Genomic DNA, 20,660 nt, shown 5'->3' on the forward strand with positions numbered 1-20,660 from the left:
CTGACAGGACCAGTTCTGCTAGCTTTGTCCCTCCCAGTCCCAGGCTGGACTCCAGCCACACTCAGAGAAGCCCCCCCTCCCCACAGAGTTGCAGAGTAAAGCCTGTCGACTGCTTCATTTTAAATGTGAAGCATTTCACAGAGAGAGAACAGATCCACAGATGGGACAAGCCAAGTGATAAAGTCACCTAAAGGCCTCAGGTGCAAAAACACCTCAGCCTGCTGTATCATTAGGAAATTATCTGAACAAAAGAAAACCTGATTTCAGTAGGTGAACACTCTCGAGGTGTGTCAGACTAAATAGCTCTTCATGACTAATTCATTAATTGTGGTAACAACATGCTTCTCCATTACATTCAAASTACCACCTTCAGAACATCCATCAGAACACCCTCAGTGGTCTATGAAGTTCCTCCCTATATTCTCAGGGTACAGGCTGTACTGTCAGTACAGCTCAGACTGTGCCTCAGCACTTGTCAGCTTTCATATTGTTAAGACTCTTTTCAGAATAAACAGCTCTTAAATTCCTCTCCTCAAAAGAAATGCTCAAGTCTGGAGTGAGGGGGGAAAGTTTTTCAAATCTATAAACGTATCCTATGGTACTGAAACAGAGATTTAAAACTCTGTATTGTGTTCTGCTCYTCTGGATGGATTTCAGACATTCTTTTCTTATTCAGAACTGCAAGTTTTTAGTTCTGTCAAGGCTGTATCCATAAAAGATTAATTTTACGCAGTCTGACAGCTGAACTTATTTAAGTCTCAGTTTAAGTACAGGCTGCAATAATTAAGAACAAGAAAAGGTCAGTCTCAGGACTACTTAAAGATTAATTTCTGCAGTCCTTAGTTTGTCTTTTTACTGGTGAATTGCATGAAAGCAGGTAAAGTAGCCAGCTATTCCAGCAGGAAGTAGTGACTATATTGTCAGGGATCACAATGCTTTTCTGAAAGWTGTTATACTGGCTTCTTTCCCAACATGGCTTTAATAGTGACCACTTAATAAAGCAGATTTAGGATTTGGGGTTCCCTCCTCACCCCTAAATCTATACAGAAGATATAAACCCTTACTAGTAAAGATCTCAGGAAAAACACCAAGGATAAAGTTAGGAGATTCAACTGAGCTCATGTTCTAAATAATCTTTCCTTTYCCACAGTTAAAAACTTGAGTGTTCATTTCACTAAATGTACTTAGTAACACTCACTAATTCCAACTTGCTATAAGATAAAAACCACCACTACTAATGTGTAGACCCATGGGAGCCCCACTGGAGAACATTTGTGACCATGTAAATTGTGACCATGTAAACAGAAGCCTTTAGTACTGTGAAGAGTCAGGCCCACTTATCATAATGGACCCACCTGTGCCACTGACCATCACTGGAACTCCGGRCAGAAAACTACCCTGGGCACAGCTGCAGAGAAAACAGACCCCTGTGACTCTGCCAAGGAGAAGCCATGGTTGGAGGCAGCCTAGAGTGTCCAGGAACATTGTATCAACCCTGTCCTGTAGTGAGGGATGTCCACTCTGCCTACAACAATACCAAATATGGGAATAAGCAGCCACTGTCCCGCTTCCTCTCAAGTGCTCCTAGAATGTACCAAGAATAAAAACACAAAAGTCAACGACAGGAAGAAACCACTGCTGGTCGTGAACTAATTCTGCATATTGAGATCAGGTCTCTGTGGACTGGGTGTGCTGGTATTTCAGGCATKAAGAGTCCTGGAACCAGAATTCCTTTTTACCACCAAAAAGCTTTAACAAATAGTACTCATGAGAACAGCATCAAGACTCCTGGAGCAGTCAGCTGGGTAACTGACACTGGAACTGGCAATCCAAGTGCTCTTTTCAACATTAGAACTGCCAGTTACTACTAGTCATMTCTATGTGAAATAATTAATCCATTCTCTGTGTGCTACTGAAGTTCAACCACTTTGCAGCCTCACAAGAGGCTCACACACTTCATTACATATTCCTGRGACTGAGGTCAAAGTCACCAGAGCCTGTACTAAGTCCTGTAGAGAACACGTATTCTGTGTGTTCGAAGGCAGCTTCAAACTAGAACAGATTAATCTCCTTTATTGTACATACTTTTTTAAACCACAACAGAAGCCATTTCTGTTCTATCAAATGTAAATTTTGCTGACCACATACCAGAATATACGCTGATTTGTTATTTAAAGCAAGTCTCAAACTGGGCAAATTCTTATTTTCTCCAATACACTGAATCTAGTCCTTTATTGCTATGCAGATACATATTACAGAGTGCTGAGAGACAAGAGTGAAAGTATGGACAAATAATTAAGCTGCTTAAGAAACCAGGCTCAGTTCTGAGAAACAAGTACTCAATATTATCTCGAGTTTCACASTGGATACTCAGGTACTGCCAAGTCCTCTTTCACTTGTAGGTACACTTCTGACCTGACTTGCTCTGCTGAAGACTTATCCCTGCCTTCCTTCTCATCTGAAAATGGTTCATGCTTCGAACTCTGTGGTTGCAACTCGATGCTGCAGCAAAAAACAACTAAAGCACAGCAAAACAGCAAAAGCAGTGGCCTCTCCTACAATGAAGTCATTCTCCCCACTCCCAGCTCTGCTTCAAAGGGAGCTCAAGTTTTTGCTCATTAAAAGCCAGACTTCAGCTCAGACCTCCACAGACATATACAGAGCCAGAACAGGATCTCCGTTTGTTACAAAACATCCCAGTTCACATTTTTCCCCAAATCAAGTCTAATTCTTAAAAAAAGTAACAAATAGCACAGTTTGTAGAAGTTACTCCAATTTCTAATCGTGGCAATCTCATCCTACAACCAGAATCACCAACATGGGCCCTGGGTCCTGCCAGGGCTCTGAACCGTGTTCCTGCTGGGAGCTGGCCCTCAGCCATTGGCAAGTACCAGTCACCAAACACGCCCGAGGGGCTGCTGGYCCCATCCTCAGCTGGGAGAACATCACTTCTCACAAGCAGCACTGTGTGCCAATGCCACCCCTTGCCAGTGCCCCCAGCAAAGGAGGCTGCAGCAGCTGTGATTATGAACTCCCAGCTACCCCTGGAAAAAAGCAGGAAGAGAAGCTTTTCAAAGCCAACAGCCACAGCAGAGCAAATAATGGCCAACGGTCTGGGTATAGCTCAGGATAGAATGATGCATTTTTAGCACCTCCACAACAGATTTCTCAGCAGGTTTACGCTGCTCCTCTATAGCAGGAGGCTGATCCTTCTCCTTCCACCAGGGTCAATCAGTTGCAAAAAGGCACCTTACTCCAGTCCACTCAAATCCTGCAGCTTACGCAAAAAACAGCAAGGATCCCTTCAAAAACTGAAAACATCCAAATTGCCCTACTCTGAGAAGCTATTTTTGCTTTCCCACTGCAAAGACCAGAATGTTTTTGTAGGATTTTTTGGTTGCTGAATCTAGCAATCACTAACCAATACAGCAGTTCCCAGACTATACTTAAATTTGAGCAGAAGCACTGAAAAAGACTCTGGAGACAACCAACAACACAGCTCAAGTTGTGGAAACATGATTGTAAGGTACAGATTTTCAATGGAGAACATAAACCTAGCTGAAATAACTCTGTTCTTCGTGGATGTACTGTACTTTTATCGGAAAAGTCAGATTTTTGTTTTCTTGGATTAAGGCAATTCAGAACTCAGGAACTAATCAAGTTTAYGTGTGAAGCAGGGATATTTCACAGTACAGAAGCTACTTGTAATAAAATCATGCTTACCAACAAATCAGTGTTCATAGTATCTGAATTTTAGACTTAAATTATGATACAAAAGATATCATAAGTTTCCTGACAGGAGTAATGTGTCAATTTAACTTGCTTTCATAAAAAMAGTACTATCAAGAATCAACAAAAAATACAGAACTAAGTATGATACAAGGGTCTAATATAACTATGGATTCCCATGACTAACTGTTTTTTCCTAGATGATTGCACCCTATCACTAATTCCTTCAAAAACATGACCTATATTTAGATAGACAGCAGAAATAATTACRCAGAATTCATTTGCCTTACCAGAAGATACCACAGAATTATCTACTAGATCAGACTATGTAAAAAGCTTGTACCTCTGTGTTCTGGAAGCAAGAATGGGAAGTTTTGTAGCTTTATATACTTTCTGGAATTAATCTAAACCACATTTTTAATTCCCATTTAATTTAAATACATCTGCAGTATGACTTTTTCAATTACTGTTAGAAATACTTCTGCACATTTCTCTTTCTTTAGGTAGGTACTGAATACAAGTGAATACTGAATATAGGAAAACAAATGMTTTCATGATTAATAAACAGACAAAGGAAATGCTTCTCAAATATTGGAAGAAAAAACAAATACTTAAAAGTATGCACTTGCTTTTAAGTCCCATGAACTGGCCTTTAAGATTCAGTTTAGTGAAAGTTCTCCTTCAATATGCCTCAAGAACACTGTTCCCACTTCACAAAGGAAGTATTTTCCAGTTCATATGTCAGAACACCTGCTGTAGGATAGACCGAAAGCCACGTGATCAGGAGGTGTCCAGAAGAAGCACAACAGCTCAAAGATGTTTACAATACCTCGGTAAACTTCTGCCCTCGGAATGTTSCTACAACCCCACAGAGCAGCAGAATTCCACACCAAATGAGCTATCAAAAGTCCAGGRCCCGCAAACCCAGACACTCCCAAAGTGTCAAAAGTGTTAAGCACACTTTGCAKCTGTGCACTTCTTTACAAAGCTGGGAATAACACAGGGTTACAACTTATTGCAAAAGCAAATTTGGAAGCACTTAGGCMTTTGTGTATCCTTCAAGGCAGGAAAAAGAAACCAAAACAAAACAAGATGAGACAAGTTCTTGACTACTGCTTGGCGCTGCAAATATATTACTAACAAAAGGTTCCAACTTCCATCTTTCTGTATTTCTGCTACTAGCAATATCCRACTCAAAGCACAGGAAAAGACATCAATCACTACAAAAGATAACAGCATACATTGGTAAACTGCCTAGAATTTAAAGCCTCACAATTGCTGTGGAATGTAGACTGAAAACAGAAGACTGTCCTAGGATGCAAGATCAAAYATCAGGCAGTATATTGTATAAGACRCAAGCAGGAAAGACTTTAAATCTGTTGAAAACATTTCTCTTGTTTTATAGAACACATCAGGCTGCATTGTTGAGACTTGAATATGACTTCAACACTCAAATTAGACAAGGCTGACCAAGAAGTGGTTACAGATTCAGGTTCAGCTGATGACAGTGATTCAGTGAATGGTTCTGAGCTGGCAAGAAAAAAAAGCCCCACACTTCCTGTACAGGGACAAGTGCAGCAAGTCTCCACAAGTCTGCTAATCCTGTTTGAAGGATGCCAACAAAAACCTCTCATTTAGACTTCAGACTGCTGGAAAAAAACCATGAAAATAGCTTCTAGAAGTATGTTTTTTCATAAACTATTTCTGTCCCCTTTTTTGAAGGAGTCTAAAGAAAAACAACTATCATCACTACATCCCAAAGCCATTGCCCTGTTCCCCTGACAGCCAGAAGTGGCTTTCACCAGACAGTTCTGGCAACTGAAAAATCACACACATGACAGGAGAGCAGAGCACCAGAGCATTTTATAATGCTTTTGACACTTCCAGTGCAGTGTTGATCATGAAGCATGCTCAAGATCTGCTAATATCTGGCTTTAGCTTTCAAGTTCATATTTAGTTGCTGAATTTAGGAAGTTATGTTAATACTTCCTAAATTCAGTTATGTTAATAATTCCTAAATATGTTAATAATAGTCTTCGTACTTAAAAGCACCTTGTAAGTAGGTTTCCCAAGAAGCATCACTTCTGATAGCTCTGACTCACGTTCCAGTTGCAACATTGCTTTCCTGGTGAAGCTCTCACGTAGCTTTGTTTAAAAAAGTATTTTCAGTTTCAACTGAAAAAAAAAACTTAAATTCAGATTTTTTTAAAAAATACCTTTTATGAACCCAATCCACAAGTGGTTTTAGTATCAATTAAATGCTGCTGTGTCTTTGGGGAAAAACCCTCGACTGTACCCTTCTTTCTAGGCTGTTTRATTATTTAAATAATCTTGGCTTTAGATGTACTTGCTTGTGTAGAGGGCACCATCAAATCCCAAAGCCATTTACACATTTATATGAAGCATATTTAACAGAAGAGGCAGAAAGCACCTCACCTCACCTGTGAGGTTCAGTGTGTGGAAAAGATGTAGACTAAGACACCTTTTCCTATCACAGMAATGACTTAGTCAAGCAGAGAGAACAGATGCCAGGACTTGACTGCACACCTGATGTCCCCAGGAGGTATTCAGAGTTTTARAGAAGTGAGGAGGAAAGCAGGAGGTGGAGGATGGGAAAGCCAGAAGATGAGAATGAGTCAGGAAAGGAGTGACAACCGTACTTCCTGGGCAGGACAGTAACTGGCATCTCAGGAACGTGGGGAAGGGAGCAGGGGATGGGAAAGACTGAACCGAGCCCAGGAAGGTCTGACTAAAATACAGCTTCTCACACCCAGGCTTCCCCCCCAGGAGTGCCACGGGAGGCTGAGGCTGTGAACAACTCCTCAGAGACAGCTCTCAATTCTCATCTTCAAACAGGGAGAAAATTCKTGCTTACTTCTTGCCGTATTTCTCTGATACTTACAAATGTTTAGAGCTATAAAAGAAATAATAAAAGCCAAACAACACACTAGAGCCACCCAGAGTCCTCTGACTACACCAGTTMCAAAAATTAGCAGGTACCTCCTACATTTGGAATACTTTCCCATACACAGGCAGTACAAAAAACCCACTTTCATCAGAATTGATAGGAATGCTGGTTCATTTGCTAGTGACCAGCATCAACCAAAAAAGCTCCTTGGCAGACKACAGTGAGGAAGTGGATGGCCTCCAACAGATGAGAAATGTGTGACAGAACCCTTTTATGATTTTCCCTGAAAGGTTTAACCTTTTATGCTGAGGCAAACCTTTGCTGCTCAGATTCAAGGTGAGCATTTAGATAGTACAAAGTGGMTTAATTCAAAGAGTTAACAACAGTGCAAGCCAACCCTTTCTTACCAAAGCCGATGCCTGCATTCCTGTGCTTGCAAAGGAACTGAACTATTTTCTAAACCCTTATTTTTGTAGCACACACACTCTTCCCAGTTCCACAAACTGCTTCAATTTCACTGCTTCTAGTCTTGCAGGATTAACTCCCAGAACAAAACCCTTGTTAAGTAGGTGCAAAATCCCTTTCTAACACAGTTCTTAAAGTCTTTCAGTAGCCACACACCACCTAGATCCAGAATGCAGCTTCCTAAAAAAAACAGACTAAAGTATTGCATTACAATAGTGTTTTAGGAAACTGAAAAGGAAAGCAGATGAGTTTGTCATTTATAAGCCATTTATTGTGGCAATAACCAGAATCAAAGGGTAAGCAAGATCACCACTTATCTTTTTGCTCCCTTCCTCATCACATGCAGCAACTAAGTTAGGCTTTATTAATATAAAGGATTATTCTGAAGTTCTGAAGATATTTATTTACATGTGCTATACATTAGTATCATTAATGTATACATGTATTGTATATTAGAGTACAAATCTAAACACGAAGACATTTCATATTAATTATGCTGAAATTAGGAGCACCAAAACCTTTATTCTTTAATATACCGTGGATAGAGCAGTGCATTACCATTTAGATCAGTGACACTTTTGAACTAACTCTTACAACTGAAAATATACTAGTATTTATGAAGTCAAATTAATTTGAATTATTACAAAAGGCATTAATAACAGTTCTCTAAAGAGATGTGCAACTTTTTAGTGTTTCAAGCAAGGTAACATACTTTCCATGTTAAGATGGGAACACTACTAAGATTTTACAGAAAACTCATAAAAGCTTAGCATTCCATGWAGTAGCCATGACAAAACTCATTTTAACTTCACCCACCCATGCCACATATGCAGCCATTCCTTAAGAACAAGGTAGTGAGAGTGGTGAAAGTTTTCGTTTAAGTTAAGAAGTGGCTACAAACAGTTCAGTTAAACTACTAATAGCACTGCCACCCCATTTCCTTCACAAACTAGTTATGTATGTAGAACAGAAAAAAACATATCTGGAAGGCAAAAGAGATAATGAGAAAAATGCTTAAGATATACATACATAATCACATGTTCAGTTTTCAGCTGCAGAAGTTGCATTTGAGTAACACTGTGCATACATTACTGTCTTCTGAAAAAGTACTTTGACATACATAATATATCCATAAATCATTCTAGAGGTCTAARCTAGAAACAAAGACAAGCATGCACACAATGCAAGCCTAAACAGAACTTATCAACTATGAATCATTAGCTTTATTACTGAATATGCTGCTGTGTTTTAGAATATTTTAYGTATCAGCCAGAAAGAAACATCATATAGCTGGAAGATTTTTCCATTAAAGCACCTCGAGACGTAACGCAAAGCATATGCTGTTACCCTCCCTAGTACTCCACATTTGGCAGAAAGCAAGGTTTGAGCTTAGGCTACTGTCTGCAGCACCAGACAGAAAATCACCCTTCAAATACAGAAGTATCACTGTCTTGCTTGTGACTTTACTGCAGAAAAAAAAGACACAAGATAGTATAAAGTCTCACTCAGGTCCCACTACATACTGACTATTACAGGACCCAATCCTAAAGGCGAGCAAGTCCCCTCAGGCTAATCCAGTCTCTCATTTCTGCAGACTTTCACAGGCACTACATGCAATCAAGACATCCTCAGCATCTTGCTGGACTGGGCTATAAATATCTGCCCTCTCCTGAAGTCAAACTGCTATAAAAAGKTTCCTTTTTTAAAAATCAACTTTCCATCCTTGCTGAAGAGGTGAAACAAGAAGACACCAAGTATGCCCASATAAAATGCACATACTGACTGCMATGATAKAGAAAATGATGTAGCATTGAAATACTGGTTAAGGGTAACACAGAAATACATAGGGTTTTTTAACAAAAGTAAATTAGACAACCCTGGCTTGCTCAACAACTTGTTAACTAATCCAGATACTGCTGATCCTGTTTTCTCAAGAGCTTTCCCTTCTCATTCTGCCCAACAAATTGGTATAAAGCTTCAGCATAAGTCTGAATCTCTTTAGGAAGAGAGATTATGCAAAACCAGACAAAGTTGTTCACTGATGAGTTGTTGTTGGGGTGGAGCATTTATGTGATTTTGTGGTTGGCTTTYTTCTAAATATAGTAGCAGTTTATGCCTTAGAAAATATTTGCTGATTGACATTCAATGTTTTAACTTTAGAAGAGTCAAATCAGCTGACAATACTCAGGGGAACAATCTTTCCCTGAAGACTAAAGAGCTACTTTAAATTAAAGGTCCAAGATCATTTTTGTAACATGGTACAGGTTGTCTATCCAATTCAAGATCCTCCAATGCTTCTCCATGAACTACCCCGTGACATGAAGGTTCAAACCCACAGTGTAACAGCATAAAGTTCAGCTGACCATATGCTTCCCTTTCGAGCAAGTTTCAGCTCAGTTTCACCATGAGGTTTCCTGCACATTATGGATAAAGTCCTTTACTGGAGTGGGACTATTTTGCACTGACATAATACCCAGTTTTTGAAGACTTACAAGCTGCAGCTAAGCTGTTAGCCACTTTTAGGCTTTTTTTTTTTTTTTTTTAATTTTGAATCTAAAACACTGAAACACAGTTAACAAAGTGGATGCATTTCAAGAGAAAAATTTCAAGTTGCCAGATGTTCTGTATTCTTCTCAGCTTTACTGTAGTTCTGCCCTGCTGTTGTTCATTCCCACTTTGYACTGCCATGCACAGCCATGAAACAGCTCACCCATTCCATACTTGCAGATCTCCTCCAGAAACCGCCTTGTTAACCTGACATAGATATTGATCTGGATTAAAAATAAACCAGCAAAAAAGAGCATATGTATTGCTAAGTGCACAGAGCTTCCCAGTGTGCCAGCTGAGCTGGGTGCGGCAGGGCACCATGGCAAGGACTGGAGGGGACACCAGTGACACCGTTATCTGCTCTGCTCTATCACATTTACCGTGAAGCACCAAGAGCACCTGATGTCAGAGCTAACTCAGCACCCTGCACTGGTGACCCTGTCAGAACAAGAAAGAGTCACTCTGACGTGTACAGTACAGAAGATTAATTTAGAAAACACARAACACTTTCAACATTCAGCTTCTTTTGCCCCCCAGACACCTAAACGCTTAAGACTAAAAAAAAAAAAAGGGAATCGTGGGAGATTTTTATACAGCACAGAGAATAAGTATAAAGTTTCAGGATATTAGTAACATGATTCATGTTCATCAGCATCATTGTAAGTCCTGCCAGGCAATCCTTCTGCCAACTAAGTTACAAAATACTACCTTCTAATGACTATCAAACAACTGTTTGGGCATAATTGTTTGAAAATGCAGCACTTTTGAAAATATTCTTTTCTGGTTTTGCTGTAATTACCAATAATCTAAAAATGCAATTTGTATTAGCTTGAAATCTCACAGTAAAGACTACTTCAGAATCAAATGAAAAACTGGACAATAACTGCCTGAATGCATCCCTAAAAAGTGTGTCTTGTGGAAGAAATGAATTCTCTTATTTTGATAAAGTAAGTCTCACAGAGTATGTTGTCAGTTACTTACATGCATTTACAAAAGCTTTGATTATAAAAGGTYATTAAAAAGGAATGGAGTTCCCAGCAGCTGATGTCAAACTGTTATAGGTAACAGGCAGACATCTCTGAAGCACCTGCACCAAGCATTTCCAAACCAACTTAACACACAGCCAGTACTTTAGGAGCAAAGGTTAATGCTAACAAGTTGATCTGAATCACCTGGCAAAACAATCAACCCCCAGGGATCTTATTCAAAGCTCCTTACCAAAGCCAGGTCTGTAAGAGCTGGTTGGCATCGCGATTCCTAACTTCTGTAATGCTTTATTTAAAGCAAAGATCTGTGCTCTACATAGGTGTAACCAGATACTTGCCTCAGGAAGTCAAAACAGAGGGAATGGCAGTAAGGCATCCTTCCTAGTATTGGGAGTGAAGCTCTGAATACACAAGAACTAGGCTGACCAGTCTTCAAAACTTAACCTTAGTTAAGCTTCAGGAGAAATACTGCAAAAGTTTTTCAAGTATCTTAACACTCAGTTCTTTAGTATTCTGTTTTAGAACACTTTTAAATAAGTTACTTGTTTAAAAAAAAACAGCTTAGCTTATTGCCACATAGGATTTTTCACTACTTGTTTTAAGTTCTTGTGTAACAGGTAGTCACAGTCGTTACTTGGATTACTTCAGGATGAAAGCTATTATCAATTCAGGAGGCAATTACTAATGACAAATCAGGTTCGCCTGACGAACCTCGATTTTTCCTCAGTCTAGCACTGAGGAGTTTTCCAGACATCGCATCGCGTCAACACAGCAGCCCCGAAGAGCCCCAGCAATGGCGGTGCCCGAGCTCCCGTGCTCGGGAGCCACATCTGCGGCACACCTGAGTGCTGTCCCCGGCTCGGCCGGGAGAGGGGACCGGAGTGACAGCGGCACTGGGCACGGAGGGAGCACCGCGGAGCGGGGGTGCGGCTCTGCCCGCCGAGACCCCTCCGCCAGCGCCCTCTGAGCCACAGAGGCGTCACCTGTTGTTCGACCACGCCGTGGCATTCCCCTGCCCCAGGATTTCCCCCACCCCAGGACATCAACATCCGACACCTCCTCAGATCCCAGCGGCGGGAGAGGGCGGGAGACTCGGCTCRTGCTCCACAGGCGGCGCCGGCCCTGCCCGCGCCCCGCGATGGGACGGGCGGGCTYGGGAAGCGACTGACGGCACTGACCCGGGTCCGCAGGGCCGGCAGCCGCTGGCCCTCGGCAAGTGCCTGGCACGGCCCGGCTTCCCACAGGCCGGCGCGGTTACACATCCTATCCCCCGGTCGGGAGCGGGACACGGAGCGCTGCCGCGGCCCCTTCCCGGCACCGCRCGAGGGGACGTGACAGCCGCGCTCCCGCCGCCGCCCCGCGGGCCCCCGCCCTGCCACAGCTGCCCCAGCCCCTCTCGGCCCCCAGCCCAACTCCCCGCTCACCATCGCGGCTCCTCGGCCCAGCGCTGCCCGCGCCTCTGCCCAGACACGCCGGCGCCCCGGGACAGAGGGACGGGCGGGCCGAGGGGAGGGGAGGGGAAGGGGCACCGGCTCCGCCCTCTCCGCGCGCGCAACTCCCGGACGGGCGGGGCCGGGGCGGGGCCGGGGAGCGAACGGYGCGGGGCTGATGTTGGGGCCGGGACCGAACGGTGCGGGAAGGGGACCGGGGGGAGATGGGGGGGAGATGAGGGAGCGATAGGAGCGGGCTGGGGCTGCCCCGCGTGTGCGCGATGTGTCCATAAATGGAGAAGTGGCCGCGGTGCAGCCAATGGCCGCGCGCCGCCGGGACGTCATTCCCTGAGGGAATCCCGGTGCGAGCTCCGGCCCACAGAGCGGCGGCYCTGCTTCGGGCACACCCCGCCATGAGCTCCCCGGGCCGGCCGGGAGGACACGGCTGCACCGSCACTCGCAGGCATTGAGCCAACGCGGGTGCCCGTACCCCCGCAATCGTGCCGCCTGCTGTGCCCGCCTCCCGCCTACCCACTGAACTAAGGTGCTGCCGATCCCTGGAAACACTGGAAAGGACGCGCACCTTCTCACCGGGTGGATGTGGAAACAAGTCCTACAGGTATCTCACAAGCGCAAAACAACCGGGTGCCTGCAAGCAGCCGGCATCTGCTCCACGTTGGTCAGCTCGTTATGACCACAACACAATCAGTACAACTTCCAGGGACTGCGCTTTCTGAGCGATCAAACAGTAAACCCGCCCGAAGCTGAGGGCTGTAGTCCTGTTAACAAACATTTCACCTCAGCGTGGAAGCCCTACTGTTGGCTCTAATGAATTTCTAACGCCACTTCTAGGCCAGAATATAAATAAAATGGAAATAACATAAAGTACAATCATAACAACTGGCAGACCCCGAGTCATGTGTTCATACTGCTTCCAAGCCACTTTGGAAACCACTCCAAATGGGTACAGATCCTGGCTGTCATCGATAGGTTGTACTAGGATTTAGTTTATTTCTGATTAAAAAGAAATGTAATTACTGGAAAAAATAGGGAGAGGAAAAAATTATACAGAATTCCTAGAATATATATTAAATTTTCTTTGTTTTTGTGAACAAAATTAAGAGTCGTATCCACGCTAGTTTAGAAATTAGACATAAGCAGATTTAGTTCCGGCTTTTTGGAGAGCACTGCTCCGGCTGCTGTGAGCCAGGTGCTGGTTCTGCAGCCAGATCTGCCAGTGCAGAGAAAGGACAGTGCTGTTCAGCACATGGCTTTGTCCTGATGGCTCTGACTGCAGGACAGCTGTGATGGTTTGCAGACATTAAACACATGGCTGATCAYGTATTACAAACTCAAACCACCTTGACATGCACAATACAGAAATAGGACAAAACTTCAACTATTTATCTGCCCCCTCTTATGTCCCACAATCTTTGGTGGTTTGGATGAAACACAACAGTCCTTTGGGCATGTTTCACCCTCAGTTTTGAAGAATAAACACTTCTCAGCTCAGCTGGGCTTACATTGTATAATTATTGATCAAGTGAAGCTTGGGATTTCCACAGTGGATTGCTTGGATGTTGGCTGATMTTGACATGAGAGATAAGGAATATTTTCATTGAGAAAAAAGCTGTGTGGCAAATACGAGCTGCAACAGCTATTAAAGCAAAAATATATCTGATAATGCTAATAGTGCACAAYGCTGATTCTCAACAGAAGGTGAGTACAGCAGTTCCGTGGAAATAGGACAAAAATAATTTGCCTAGTATTTCATTGGAACACAGAAATGTTACATAAAATTATGAGACTATGATAAAGAAACAGTGGAAAAAGTGCTGTAGGAACGCAGAGAGTGTATGTATATTGGACCAATAGAAGATAAAAAATCARTACAGGTTTTGTAGGTTTTTCTATTTGCTTTGGACATGGGTCTGTTTATTGTACAGATTAATTTCCTTAAGACAGGTATATTTGTATGTATGTGTGTTTACATACATAAAACATCTTCATAACAAGTTATGAATAATGAGAAACAAGGTTGTGGAAGAACAGTTAAAAAGTGCATCCACATTGGCCAGCTAATCAAGAAACTGGTCCTGACYTCACTGAAATAAATGTGTGCTACTGGGTCTGTCTACTCTGTGTGGACTACAATATGACTTTCAACAAAATTCCTGAAAAAACCAGTACTGTGCATCTTCATCAACCTTTACTAAGCACTGACTAGACCAAGCACAGTCTAATTCWCAATAAACTCTTTTCATGCTTTTAAACATTCCGCTTATTTTAATGATAAATATTTAATTCCCAAGCTGAATATATTAAGTGAAAGATACTTATTCAGCATCCTTGCTCAGAAGCAGGGGAAAGCATTTCCCCTTGAATGTCAGTGGTGTGCCTGAATGGTCTGCATGCCTCCTCCAGCCAAGAATGTACAAATCATCTCTGAGAAAGGCAGAACCCACATTTTCAAGTTGAGGGGCTCTAGTAGAGTAAAGAGGAACCTCTGTGCTTTTAAATGATGCACAAAACTTAGAAGTGGTGACATTTTTATCAAAACATTCATGTGGACAGGATGCCTTTCAAAGGCTTGCAAAATCTTTGAAAAGATTTAAGAAAATTTCCCTGTATGAGAACTTCCATCAGTTTTTTTCGGCGCATGTATTGTCTGACAGTCTGTTTGGTTAGTAACACCTACCAGCTCATGCACAGAAGTGTTAACATCAAGAATTATTTTGAGCTAATTTTCTAGCAGCAAACAGTTGCACTGCTTGATTCTCCTGATATTGATCACTGGTGCTAAGCTTTGGGGAAATATTTAAGGACAAGCTTCACCTCAGTGCCTAAGGARGTTTTTTAGCTTAGCATTTGGGACTTGCAGGAGTTGGTCCAGGCTCAGCTCTCACCGAAGGGATTACATGGTGCAGTGGGCAACTCACAYGAGCATTTCCATCTATTCACTGAGTGACACTGTGTGCCAGCACCAAACAGGGATCAGGATAGTGCTAAAAKGTGTAAACAATAAACAGACTGAAAAAAACCAAGGTCTTTATCTCTGGAAAAGCCACAGAATAAAGCTTTCCCTTGGTCTCCATTCTAAAATATTATTTTGGCTTCAGAAAGAAATAACTCTTACAAGAAGTCAGTGAATCTGGAAAATATTAGAAATTTTAATGAAATAAACACTGTTCTGGCTGCTTTCTAATTGGCTAAAAATGACAGCAAAGGAAAAAAAAATGCATTATTGCTTTTCTCTTACTTAAAGACTATAATTAAAATAAGYTTGGTAAGTCACATATTTGTCTTCTGTTGACCACAATAATTTAATTAATAATTTAATTAATGCTTGAAAGCCATTAAAATAAGGCTTAATAGTCTTAACAAGATATCATTCTTTTAGTTAGAAAACCACATAATCTGGTACTTCTTACAAAGATGAAGGATTTGTGTAATAAAAAACCAAATTATATTAGGTTAAAAAACTTCTAAAATTCAATGTAGTTTTTTTTTTCCTTAACTGCCTTCCAAAGAATAAACAGACACTTTTGAATTGTAACATTCTCTTCTAAAATGCAGATGGTTACACTGCCTTCAGTTACACTTGGAGCATGTAGAATTCTACTTACAGGAAATAAAAAATGGATTCAGCTACTTATTCCTGTGAAATATAGGGAGGGGGAAACAAAATGGCGTCTATAAAACAAAAGCAGAATTTTATGACTTAAAATGTAATGAAATCACTTCAGGGATAGGACAGGTTGAAAAATAATATAATCATTGTAGCTTTCTGTTACTCTCTGTGCCTGACAAAATTTCTTCTTTCCTCTGCTTTGTTGGCCTCAAATGAGAGCAGCATCCCTGTTCAGGAAATGTCCTTAACGTGTTCAACGTGTCCATCTAAAATACCACTGGAGTAAAAAGTACAGTAACAAAGTCAACAGCCTTTTTACATCCAATGTTTGGTTTAAGGCTTTTTGAGGGAAAATAGCATGTGGCTTTTTCGCTCTGGATCTGATTAAGAGAAGCCTCAGATGTAAGAGATACCTAGAATTCATGGAGCTGAATTTTCCTCCAACTGCAAACCAAAACATATGAATAATGCTGTTATTTGCAAGGCTGGTATAAACCTGGAAGAGGTCCACAAAGACTTGGTAACCGAGGAGCTCCTGTGACTGAATTCAGTTAAGCTATATACATTCACAACAACAAAATTACAAGGTTTATATGTTTTTTCCCTGAGAGATTTTTTTTTTTTGAAACATTACACAAGCTTTTAAGATCAAAACTTTATGCTATGATGGGCAACTTGATCTAACATCAAAATTGGCCTTGCTCTGAGCAGGGAGTTGGACCATATTCCCTCTGAGGTCCCTTCCAGCCTAAATTGCTCCRTTCTGTAATTCTGTCCTTATTTAAGTGGGACTCAATTAATGAGTGAGATAGTGGAAATGTTATTGTTYATATTGTGCCTTAATAAAGAGATTGTGATATGAATTTGCCTTTAAGAAAATAAATCGACACATTCACTATGAACTACGCTGAAGATGTAATGATACAAAATACAACAATTTAGTACTGCTTTAGTTAGAAACATCAAGAAAGTGATGCAAGTACAAAAAATAATGATCTGTGATAACACAGGATGAAAAGAGCATCTGTATGGGTCAAAGCAAAGACCATTCAACTCAGCTCCAGTGTCAGACTGTGGTGGTGTGGATGCCTTGGGAAGAGTGTAACAACAGACAAGRATTTATAAGATGCCTCCCTCTCTCTTGGCCGCCAGAGGAGGGCTAGAGGGAGAAAGCAGGCTGAGGGCTGAGCACAGAGGTACCTTTTCATGTTATTTTCAAGGCTGCAGTAGGAGGTATAAATGTTATRTGTTTAAATTAAAATAACTCAAATTGATTTTCTTTAACTAACAATTTGCTTTCAAGCCTTACTCTGCAGACATACTCAAGAAAACACTGAGTAACCCAGCAGTCCTTTAGCAAGAAAAAACACTGGACAGGTGCTACACAGGGGCATGAAGGGCGTGAACTTCACTTTGTCCAGATATTTGGCAGGTCAGGAATAATCTGTGTACATCAGTAAACTAGAGCACGTTCAGCAGAGGCCAGTGAGATGGTTGGGAGCTGGACCCCTGAGGAAGCAGGGCTTGTTCAGCCTGATGAAAGCAGACTTTGGGGGATCTAACAGGGCCCCCCAGTATCTATGACAAAGTCATCAAGACAGCAAATTTGGACTCTTTATAGTGGCTCATAGTGGGAAGTCAACAAYATAAATGTAAACAAGAGAGGTTCAGAGTAGATGTAAAGAAAATGTTCTTCCTTCAGCAGCCACATAAGCATGGGAACAGGCTGTCCACCAAAGCTGGACAGTCTCCATCCTTGGAGGTTTCCAAGAGCAGGCTGGGTAAAACCCTGAACAACTGCATTTGGCCTCATCAATCACCTTGCTTGGAGCAGGTGGTTGGACAGGTGTTCTCCTGAGGTTCATTCCAAGCTGAATTATCCTACAATCTTATGACTCTCAGTTGGCATGTTTTSTTTCTGGCTTGATCCTTTGATGTGGTAATTACTTTAAAATAAATAGGTCAGAATGTGGATTCAGACCCCACCTTGCTTTTTACAACAGAGTGCATGGTATAACCCTTTTGTCCTTCACATTTACCAGATCCCTAGTCCTGCAGTGGTTTGCCTGTATAACAGTATGGAATATTGCACATATTTTAACTAAAATCAGAGACAATCTGCTATTTCAGAGTGAACTGGTGCAGTAAGTTCTCTGATTTCACTTACGCTTTGCTTACCCAAGGTGGTTGTATCGAAGTCCAAGGAATGACACAAGCAGGAAACAAAAGTAAAGGCAGACACACCCTGTATGGCCTTTATTTTTCCAGTAATACTTTCTCTTAGCTGACACGCCTCTGCTGTGCAAGCAGATGGATCTTATTTGCTGTGATATATGAAGTTTCACTGAAGCTGCATGTTAGATCTTGTTTGAAAATGTAACATGGAAACTTTATAAACCAAACTAATATTCACCATTGGTTTAAATAGTCTTGTRTTCTGACAGGATTTGATATACGCTCTGGAAAAACCCATGCTTTCAGTCATACTCTCGGTTCCTTTGCACCACTAGAAACTCAGTCACCGCTGTTTGTCACCAGCGAACTTTCAGTCAGGAGCCCGGCGTTTGCTGGCGCGGGAGGCACAGGCACAGCCCCCGCTCCGTCCCCACCGCTCGCCCCCTGTGCCGCAGGGAGCGCCGATGTTTGCGGGGCCTCCCCGTCCCTCCCTGCTTCCCGAGGATGGAGCGCTGCCGTGAAATAGCTGCGAGGAGGGGGCGATGCGAAGGGCTCCCCCCGCCCGGGCGGCAGCGCGTTCCCATGGTGACGGCGTCCTGGCAACCGCTCCCGCTCCCGCAGCCCGGCCTGCGGCGGCCGCCCCGCTCCCATCCCATCCCATCCCATCCCATCCCATCCCATCCCATCCCATCCCATCCGCTCCGCTCCGCGCAGCCGGCCGGGAGGGCGGGCGGACGGACCCCGGCCACACACCGGCGGTCACGGCCTCGGGAACGGCCGCTGCCGCGGCGGCAGCGCTCCCGGAGCGGAGCGGAGCTCGGCCGGCGCCGGGGATGCGCGGGAGCGGCGGGCAGCCCTGCCCAGCCCCGAGCCAGCACCGGTGAGTGAGCGCAGAGGCTGTCTCGGCTCTGTTCCCCCGTGTTGCATGGCCCTAGAGTGGTGTCTGCACCTTGCTGTCCTGTCGGCTGTTGTACACCTCGTGTCCCCGCAACCTTCGCCGCGCCCACCGGTGACCCTCGCACTGCGGGGCCGGGACCGCGGGCAGGGCAGGGAGGGCAGTGCAGGGACGGGCAGTGCAGGGACGGGCAGTGCAGGGACGGGCAGTGCAGGGCAGGGACGGGCAGTGCAGTGCAGGGACGGGCAGTGCAGGGCAAACCGCTCGGCCTGGAGCAGGCGGGGCTCCGGCGCGATTCCCCGCTTACGGCGGCTCGGCACGGGCCGGCACCGGGGCCGATGGCACCTATTTGTCCAGAGGGCCCTTGACCTCTCTCGGAGCCAGCCCGGCCTGGCTCGGAGCTCCGGGCATGGTCACCGTGCTGCCGGGGGCGGGGGTCCCTCCGGCACCCTTCGCACAGCGCTGTTGACGGGTGGCACCGCCGTGCACAGGGGCTCGGCACGGGGCTGGCAATCCCTGACTGCCGGGCTCTGACTCACGCTGAGCTGCAGCACCGGCACTTTCTCACTTAGCCCGAAGCGTTGCCCCAAAGCACTTCAGAGTAACACTGGGAAGGATCTGGCGGCTGCCGGGGTGGTGCCGTCACACGCTCCCTGTGCAGCAACCAAAGCGGTTTCTATTTTAAGAATAAAAGAGTGATTAAAGTGTTTGCCTAGGCAGGTATTTCAGTCTGCTTTGATTCCCGTGTGACTTGTGGCAAGTCACATAGCCCGCCCCGTGCTTCACTTCCCTACCAGCAACAGAAGGAAATTATATTTTCAGGGATAATAATGCTTCCTACTTCACAGGCATATTGTGAGAATGAATTGGAAAACACGCCAAGGTGCGCAGACATTACAGCATTGGATGTAGGTTATCATGGAAGATGGGGAACTGAACACTACAGATGTGATTATCCTTCACAACAGGAGAAATGCAGATCCCGCAGAAAATAAACACGCAAGGCAGTCTGAGAAGTGGGGAWGGGATACCACAGCACAAATAGCAAGGAATGAACTGTGCATTGCTAGAAGTGCCCCTTCATCATGTCTCATGGGTGATTTTTTTCCCAAGCTTTTACACATCTGATGTCCATGATTTAAAGAAACAATAAGGAAGTACTCCACATTTGTAAGGAGAACCTGCCTTAAGTATCTAATGAACTGTTATTTTTGTCAATAAGGCATATCATTTACAAATGAGAAAAAACTTTTACCCTGTCCATGTGATATTTTGAATATTCAGTAACTTAAATCAGTCAACCCAAATTTACTGGGTTAATATATCATGACTTAAATTGTTATAGMAGTATCAAGCAGGAAACATCATTGAAAAAGGAATAAATTAAGCACCTGTAACCAGTATTTAAATTGATATCTGACTCAACCCCAGTTTACTGCCATTAAAATATGAAATTATACTGCTCTGAATCTAACACAAGAACACTTGTGTTTTCTATTTACTAGTCTAAGTTGGTATCACACACACTCATAGAGAAGGAATTTGTCATTAGTTCTGACAGCTATTTGTTTATTGCAAATATCTCCAAACTGCAGCGAAGTTTTATGTAACTGCTGAGCAAGGTCTTAAATCCTTTCTGGCTTTTGGATCAGRTCAAGAAATCTGATCTCTGATAATGAGATACTTCACTGTGTACTGAGCAAAGTGCTTAAGCTAGCAATAATGAATGAGAAGTTCATCTACGTAAGTTGAGTTTCATATCACACTATTTCCAGATATTTGCATTTAGCTGCATTTCTTGTGTTAGTTTGGCAGAAAAATTCAAGAATTCAAGCAAACCTATGCTTAGTTTGCTGCAAACATTGTTTTCCAATTGATAATAAATGGATACTGA

The 20,660-nt window shown here is 43.2% G+C and overlaps 1 protein-coding gene across 1 annotated transcript in view; it reads right to left on the reverse strand.

The window, feature by feature from the left end:
* Positions 1–12,168, reverse strand: part of MYO1E (myosin IE) — a 78,958-nt gene extending 66,790 nt beyond the window's left edge. The window contains exon 1 of the mRNA XM_057384537.1: positions 12,060–12,168. Within this exon, the coding sequence (XP_057240520.1) occupies positions 12,060–12,062 (3 nt within the window). The 5' untranslated portion in view covers positions 12,063–12,168. The remainder of the gene's footprint in view (positions 1–12,059) is intronic.
* Positions 12,169–20,660: the final 8,492 nt, after the last annotated feature.

This window comes from Malurus melanocephalus, unplaced genomic scaffold, assembly GCF_030028575.1.
Source record: "Malurus melanocephalus ecotype Western Australia unplaced genomic scaffold, MMel_1.1 scaffold_717, whole genome shotgun sequence".
Taxonomy (NCBI): Eukaryota; Metazoa; Chordata; class Aves; order Passeriformes; family Maluridae; genus Malurus; species Malurus melanocephalus.